Raw genomic sequence first — 8,726 nt, forward strand, 5'->3', positions numbered from 1 at the left:
TTTTGTCCTACACAAGATTTGTAACAATTTACATTCCACAAAATTTTATATAGTTCAATTTCTTATTTTGTACAATTACCCCTAACGAAAATCAATTATGCCTAAACCACATAATTTGCACCAATAGCCAACTCTTATTTTGTCTAGTTCTCAGTGACAATTTTATATAGCACCAACGTAAATCAATTATGCCTAAACCACAAAATTGTAGTTCAAGACAAAAGTCACAATTACCCATAGTTATCAAATGTTAAATTGCACCACCACCACGAATGAAATACCAATATTCCTACCATAGTTTTATAGAATGAGAAAACCCAAAACATAAAAATCCTCCCAAAAATTAAACCCACAGGGAATGTTTTTAAGAATGAAATTATATTCTTTCCAAACTATTTGCTAAGAATGAAATTATATTATTTCACAACTAAATTTTAACAAGAGAAAGACGATGACTCATCAAATAAGAAACAATCGATGCAAACAAAACCTAAAGAAAACAATACGACAAAACGAACTCAAAATTTATTATCACCAAGTACATTTAAGCCCTAAAAATGACAATAAAGAAACAAATGACAAACTCCATAAAAATTTAATAAGAAAAACTTCAATAAATCTTAATCCATGAGCAATCAATCCCTTCATTGTCAATGATAGATCAAATATAACAAAATTCGACGAACAATGACCCAACAACAGATTTGAGTGATTTTCTTAAATAAATATATTATATTTTTTATGAAAAATAAATAAAAAAATCTATCATACCTTTGATGGGGCTGAAAGATTAGCTAAAAATCAAGCTCGGGCTTCTGGGGTTTGGGCTCGGGTCGTGCTATCTTTCGTAAAGAGAGAGGGAAGACCTCGGGCCTTCACAAAGATAAAATGGTTTTTGGGCCGAAGAGAGAGCATGGGAGGAGGAGGGAGCTCAGGCCGGAGGGAGCTTGGGCTAGAGAGAGAGCGACAGAGAGGGAGGGAGCTCGGGCCGGAGAGACAACGACAGAGAGGGAGGGAGTAAAAAGACACAGGTGTGGGTAAAGTTCGATAAAAAAAAGGGAATAGGGAGAGACGCATGGGTAAACAAAACTTGGGAGCTAGTTTAATCTCTTTTTTTTTGGTTGGGGGGGTTATTTGCATAGAAAGGTGGATTTGGGGAAAAAAGTGGATGAAAGGTTGGCTGGGGGGGTAAGTTGCGTAAATAGTACATTTTGGGTTTTTTTTTTGTAATTTTCCCTTATCTTTATCTTTTTTGTTACTGTAATTTTTGTTGTAGTCTCTTTAACTTCTAATAATATTCGTTACTCTTGTCAAAAAACAAAAAAAAAAACCGATGTTAAATCCTTGTGTTATGTTATGTGAATGTTATTGCATTTTCATTCTATATTCTTGTTTTGATTCCATATTGTTTTTATTGTTGGTTCATTCTATAGTTGTTAATGTGATACACCCATGCTGTATTTTCTCCACCATCGACCACAACAACTAGTATCAATGCTTAGGGTTTGTTATTCATTTTATTTGTGGGGAAAGGGTTTTTATTATTGTTCTTATTTGCTGTATTTTTCCTAAAATGAAAAAAGCAGCTGTAAATGGGCTTTGTTCTTTCCTGAGCATGATGATGAGAACATATCCTATGCCTCTTTCGGTGTCTTTACGTTCCTAATATGGCCCATCAACTCCATATGGATTGAGCTTTTAGCATGTATAGTGGCCTTGTTTGCTCGAATCTGTCATATCTACAACGGCCCCAACATTCGCAACATCTGTTATCGATACAACAATATCTTGCCATTCATCATCTCTCAAAGATCTTACCCTTATGGTTTGATTTTATGAAAAATCACTAATTCATAATTCCCAAACTTCTTGATACCAACCATCATGCTTACGTTTTCTTCCATGTCCATTGTGTTTCCTTTGATTTAGATGAATCTCAGTCCTCGAATTTTAACTAGGTCTCAACTGAAATGATAGAGTCACTCAAAGGGAAATGTCCTTCAAGTTGAATCTTAAACCACAAATATGCGAAGAAGTCTCAATTGAATTAAAAGATTCGCTCGAAGGTGAATCTTCCTTCGAGTCTAATTTTCAAGCCCGATTCTTGCCGGAATCACATTGCTTTTATGTTCTGAATTGTTTCGCTGGATGATTGGTCACTTGAGAGTTTCGAGAGAGATGAAGAACGAAAAAGAAAAACATCCACATTGGGATTTTAGTGTGTTCGCACCCCAGTCCGATGATGCCAAAATTGGACGGACTGGGCACTACCTTAAAACTCGGGGCACAGTCCTATTTCGAAAAGCGTTTTTTTAAAAAGTGATCGGATGATGGCATCTTCGGATTGAGAAGTAATTTTGTAAAAAATAAAAAATGTGGGTTAATCGATCTTACCGGATAAATTTCACCCAAAATCGATCGATTTTATATTTTATGTAATTATTTTGTGTCCATATGTAAATTGCTCTAAACCCAATAAGAATGTGTATTAAAATAGAGGTCTTGTCTTGTTTATATTATGGAAATATATACAATTAGACTACTAAACTTTTTATACAAATGAGTTATGGGCATTATTGACAGCTGGATGTGAAATTGAGCGATTGAGGATGTGTCATAGATTGGGCACAAAGTTCAAAATAAATTTTTTTAACGTTGTGATAAACTTCAATTTATTGGATTTCACATCCAATAGCTAAAATAATTGTGACCTCCTTCTATCAAAAGTTTTGGTGCCCTCTTACTAGATTAGTCCCATATTTAAGAAGGTGTGAGAGTTATTAAGTGGTAAGGCAATATAAATGTGACTCGCTCTAGGCAAGCCATACTAATCGAGACTCACATTAACAATCACTATTAATGAGATTAGTAAGCAGAAATGAAAATTGTAAAAATAAAAAAACATAAAAAAAATATGGTTACCTAGTCCCGCACAAAACCGGCTGGTTTTGTTCCCTAACATAACCAACTGGTTGCCGGCACTGTCAAGAAACCAGGATGGTCCCCAATGATTACTGCGTTAGATTGGTCAATTTCGATCCGATTCGACTTGGTGGTTTCTTAAACCTTGCCACATACAATTTTTTTTTTTGGAATATCCCATCACATCCAAAGTTTGCAAATAGGACTTATTTCCAGGCAATGGGCCTTGACTTGGCCTGAGCAATTAGTCGGGGCCTCTCTGACCAGAGTGGCTAGTAGATCCTGAGAGCAATTGGCTGGGCTAATCTTGACCTCAGTAGACCCTAAGAAGTTAGAGTCTGGGTCATTTAATGTGGCCCTGTCTTGAGCAGACCTTGAGATCAATTGGCCGAGCCGGCCTCGACCAATTAAACCCTTAGCAATTAGAGTCTAGTCCACAAAATGTGGCTTGAAGGCTAGCCTGTGCCAGGGCCAATGGGGTTGGCTTGGCCCAACCATTTATTTGGCCTTATATTTTTTTTTTTCCTTTTTCTGTCTTGGGTTTATTAACCTATCCGACCCAAACAAGGCTTGGCTTGGCCAGGGCCTGGCGAGGGCCTGGCCTCTTGAGCAAGTTGGGCCGGGCTTGGGCCTAATATACAGGGATCATGCCGGGCTAGCGTTGGAGCTGGCAAAACGCATTGCCAACCTTACTGAGCCAGCTCCAAGCCTCTATAGGGTTGACTCAGTTTGTGGTGGCCGAATAAATGAAAACTAAGAAGAGCATGAGGCGGGGCCGAGGCAAGGTAACCTAAGCCTAGCCCAACACTCCAAGTGTACCAAGCCCTAATATTTTAGGACCGGTAGACCGGGCCACGACGAAGCCACCCAGCCTTAACTTTATATTGTAACTTAACTCGAGCATTCTGGTAATCTTTCAATTATACGATGCGGTTATGGAAATCTCCTTTTCCAGAAATGTGCATACAGCATGTTATTTGCTTTTTAACTTTAACTATAAAAAAAATGAATACCCTAATATCCACTTATCATGTAGCAATCTCTTATTATCAAATAGGGAACCGCTACACGATTTCTAATGAAATCTGAAATTTTAGATTCGAACTTTAGGCATTTGATAACCTTATCAAGACCCATATTAGATTAGGAGATAGCCGTTATTGCATTTCTTGCTTCTCTTTTTCTGTACAACATGGGTCTCTAAAGGCTTTTGATCCACACTACCCAGCACAAGAGAGAGATAAATATCCCATCAAAAAAGCAAAATAAAGTAGAGATTATGTTCAATCCCCCTTACTTTATTTCATCTTCTCTTTGCTTTTCCCTCTCTACTTTTGCCCTCTACTGGATTAAAGAGATATCTCCACATCATCTCTCTTTCTACTTCTTTAGTGGATTCCAAATCGCCGTTGAAACCTTTTTCAGAGGACCCAAGATCAGAACTACATGCAAAGAATATGTGCAGGTATCATACTATACATTCAGCATCATTCTGTTTCTCTCTTATCACCAACATCCCCGTTAATGGTCAGAGATCTAAGAGATGGAAAAAGGAGTGATGATGGTTAGTGAGAAGGGAACATGATTGGAATGAAGTCTCTAAATAATTTCCCTTCATAGATGGTCACCCTACTTAGCTTTTCCTCACACCATTTCAACTGCTCTGTACTAATTCTAGACATCCTTAGAACCCTGGAAATAACTTTCAAATCAATCAAACCCATCAAAATCTCCATTTCATTTGAGCTCTGGCGCCTTATTCTCCTCTTAATGCATTTCCTTCTCCTTGTAAGATCCTTCAACTTTCTCTTCTTCTGCAACCAGGAGATACCAACAAATATGAGAGAGAGAGAGAGGAAAGATTAGAGATGAAAGATTGGTTTGCTTCACCTTCTCCATATCTTTCTTCAAGGATTTGAGAAGGGTTGGATTTGTAGAGCTCTGATTCCTCTTAAAGATGATTCGAAGGATTTTACTCGACTTTCCCCTGTCAACTATGAGAAAATTCATAAATGTTACAATGGCTTCTTCAACTACCGCTACTGCTGGAGCGATCGAGACCGTGGAATCGGTACCTTCCTCTCTCTGATCAGCATCTGTATCGAAAGCAACCAAAAGCATAAATAGGGCTAAAATAAAAGGGAAACAATCTATATTGGTCTCTCTCTCTTTCCCAAAAGAAGATAACTTCAATAAATTGAAAAAGGTAAAACAGTAAAAAATGTTAATGCATTCTAATATTGATCGAGTAAGTACCTCTAAATTCAGGAACTTGAAGTAGTTTTGGGTTAAAACTCCTCATCCTGGCAAAAACTTCAGGTCTCTTTCCAAGTTCAAAAGGTTCATCCTCGATGAATCTCTGCAGCAGGACTTGAAATTGCTGAAACTGTTGGGAAATGTACCCATAATTAAGGACCTCACTTTCCCTCTCCTCTGTTTTTGAAGCCTTAATTTGCTGTAAATTCTTGTAGTTCCAATTAAGAGCTTCCCATGTCAAACATATTTGAGCTACATATGTGGCCTCCAGTTCTTGATATGTGTTCCTCTCCTTTTCTTTCAGAGGACTATTCTCATTTTTAATTTCTCTCATTTTGAATGATAATCTTTGAGAGATGGAACGTGGTAGCCCAACCTTAGCCGCCCGGAAAGACTCTAACAAGATTGGAAAGAAAGGAAAACACAGAGAAAATAATCCTTTTAACAGAGCTCCATGAGATCAATTAGAACTGGTGAAGGAACTCATAGGAGAAACAGAGAACTCTCTCTCTTTTTCTGAATATAATGCGACTGATAGAGATATGGGTTCTTCAATAATTTAAAACATACATTAATTTCTGCTTCTAAATGAAGAAAACCAGAAAGAACATGTAATCGCAGAACTTTTGGCACTTCCACAAATAATTTTCAGCAAAAGAAGGAAAAAAGGAGATAAAAACCAACAAAAACAATAACCCAGAAGAAAAATAAAGACGCCAAAATTAGAACTAAGATGGAAGGGAGCTTAAACAGTAGTGAAATGTCTATGTTGGTTTAGTTTGTCTCACCAGCTTCGTGTAGCTTCTGTGAGCTGATCCTATCGAGAAAAACCATTTTGTCATCGTATTTCTTATACATTGAATCAAATTCCCCCCTTCTAGCTGAAGAGCTTCGAAGAGATGAAGTTGAGCAGAGATCCTCTAGCTCTGAATCCCTGTAATTTGTTGAACTCCCCCATTCAAAAGAGCTCCCTGTAATTGTGTCCTCTCCGAAAGAATGCTTTGTTCCCACACAGCCATTATCTCTGTCTTCTACCCCTCCTCCACCATCATCTTCTTCTTTTTCTTCTTCTTCCTCATCTTCTTCTTCTTTCTCTCTCTGCAATTCTTCATGAGTTTCCTCCACATGAGGCTCTGTGATACCTTCCAATCCCTCTCGTCCATGATAACCTTTCTCTTTCTCTAAATCAAACTCTATATAACTGCTATTTCCGTTGACGGCTTGATCAGGTGAATCCTGATCTTTGTTACTTAGAGACTCGAATTCTACGGTTTCATCCAAGTTCTCACTAGACTTCTCTAAACCCACCTCCGAAACACTAGAAGAACACGTTGAGATCTGATCTTCTACGATGATTTCCTCTGCTTCCTCATATGTTCTGCCCAAAATCTCAATGTTCTCCGAGCACAACTCGAATTCTTCATTTTCTATACCAAAATCTTGGAGTTTAAGGGAGGTTTTACAGGGGAGGAAAACCAATGCTTTTCCACCAAGCGTAACATCTGCTATAAGATCTTCCCTCTCAAACCATTCTTCACTCGAATCCCTGCAACTCTCTTCTTTGGGGAGGCTTTCTTTCTCATGGGACCTGCAAAAATCCAAAAAATATTTACGTAAACACATTAAATTTCCTTGTTTCATTCAAAATTAAAGAAAATAAGTATGAATAAGGGAAAGGACTTGAGTTTTCAGACCTTTGAGAGGTTGGTTCTCTTCCAATGAATATGTAATGGAAGAGCTTGAAGAGTAGAATTGAGGAGTGAAGAAATAGGGCAACATGGAAGAAGCCCAGCAGCTCAAACATCATCATCATGTTTGCAGTGGCAGTTGAGTTCCCATTTGCAAGAGATTTTGTTCCACTGGTTATGAGACTAGAGACACAAAATCTGAGCAAAAGCTCTATATGCATAGATATGCAGGAGACAATGACCAAAATGCCCTTCTATAATTTTATCCAAAATCACCTACAAAGCCGTTCACTATAGCAAATGACCACTAAAGACATCATTTAATTTCTTTTGGGAACCTCTTCAAATTATAATTAATAGGTTTAACTGTATACAACGCCGAGGTGCATGACATACGTCACCTGCATTATCCCCCTTTTTACTCTGCTTCCCCGGCTCCAATTGCTAAAAACAATATGGGCGTGTGTGCAAAAATTAGCCCTTAAAGGTAACTCGAGGAGGCAATCCAACAGTCCTAGCATCCTTATATCTTAATCACTACGTTGTAGTTTTTATTTCCACTAACACTATTTTATTAATATTTTTAAAAAATTAACTCTTAAACTATATGAAAAAACAAGTAGGGGTTTTCTCCCCCACTGAATTACCAATAAAAAAAAAGAAAAAATATGCAGTAAATCAAACGGCCTAGAGCTCTATGTGAAGAGGAAATTTGGTTATGTTTATGTAGATTTATTTAAAAGGAAATTTATATAACGAGATTGTATACTTTCCATACAAGGTAGCCGCGATCATTATTGAGCATTAAAATGTGCATGTTTTTATAATTATCAATCTCTTATTTATGGATACAATTTGGTCTTTGCACTTATTTAGAGGGGCATATTTGTCATCACAGGAAGTTTTGGGTAATTCGTAACTGTCCACTTACTTGGAGGTAAAGGCCATATCTGACGAGGAAGATTGTGGGCCCACGTGCCTATATGCTCTCCTACAGTCGTTACACGATTAAGAGGCATTCAGGCATCTTAATCCATGTTCATTAAAGTGCAAAAGAGGCATACTAATCTTCAAAATAATCATATATTATTCCCTCTCAAAAAGGTAGAACCGCATTTATTTCTTAATACATAAAGGGTGTCGTTTTTATAAGGTTGCAACCTTAAACAATTCAATTAAGGCGCCCTTCAAATTTTATTATAACATATAATTTTTGTATAAAATATTCTTAGGACTATCTTAAAATCTATTTTTATGTCTAATTATAAAATTTAAAACTTTAAAAATGGTTAAAATCAAATAGATCTAAAAACATATGAAAATCTTGAAAATGAACGGTCTAGATAATGTGTTGTAAGTTGCACTATTTTTGGGACTAAAAATCTTTTTTTTTCTTTTTTTCATATTCATACATGTCAATGTCAAGATGAACAATTAGAGGGTTTTTCAACATTAAAACAACATTTTCTGATGGATTTTTGATACGCATATGTAATTCTACATTTTAAGGTTACAACCTTATATAAATTTTTTCTATACATAAATCTCAAACGTAAAGGGTTCCAAACGGAATGACAATATTTATTGTCACTTAAAAAATAATTTCTTTTCTACATGGTTCAACCAAAAAGAAAAAAAAAGAGAAAAAAAAAACGAAAAAATAGAAAAAGAGTGAGTTATCTAAGAAGTGCCTCCTTATACTGGAGAAGTGAGGCGTACATGCTTAGAGATATTGTCCTAGTGTTAGAAACCGTTTAAAAATCTATTGTTATTTTTTATTATAAAATTTAAAATTTCAAAAATAACAAAGATCGAGCAAATTAATAAATATTTAATTTTTTTTAAAATAGACGGTCTATA

At 36.4% G+C, this 8,726-nt stretch overlaps 1 protein-coding gene across 1 annotated transcript; it reads right to left on the reverse strand.

Annotated features, from left to right (window-relative positions):
* Positions 1 to 4,060: 4,060 nt before the first annotated feature.
* On the reverse strand, positions 4,061 to 7,321 carry LOC18432117 (DNA ligase (DUF1666)). The gene is made up of 5 exons (XM_020665955.2): positions 6,873 to 7,321; positions 5,967 to 6,766; positions 5,179 to 5,574; positions 4,813 to 5,018; positions 4,061 to 4,736 (listed from the first exon to the last, which is right to left on the reverse strand). Exons 1-5 carry the CDS (start codon positions 7,085 to 7,087, stop codon positions 4,488 to 4,490), a joined length of 1,866 nt encoding a protein of 621 aa, XP_020521614.2. The 5' UTR covers positions 7,088 to 7,321; the 3' UTR covers positions 4,061 to 4,487.
* Positions 7,322 to 8,726: the final 1,405 nt, after the last annotated feature.

Source organism: Amborella trichopoda, chromosome 13, assembly GCF_054954075.1.
Source record: "Amborella trichopoda isolate Santa Cruz 75 chromosome 13, AtrichopodaSantaCruz75HAP2 v2.0, whole genome shotgun sequence".
Classification (NCBI taxonomy): Eukaryota; Viridiplantae; Streptophyta; class Magnoliopsida; order Amborellales; family Amborellaceae; genus Amborella; species Amborella trichopoda.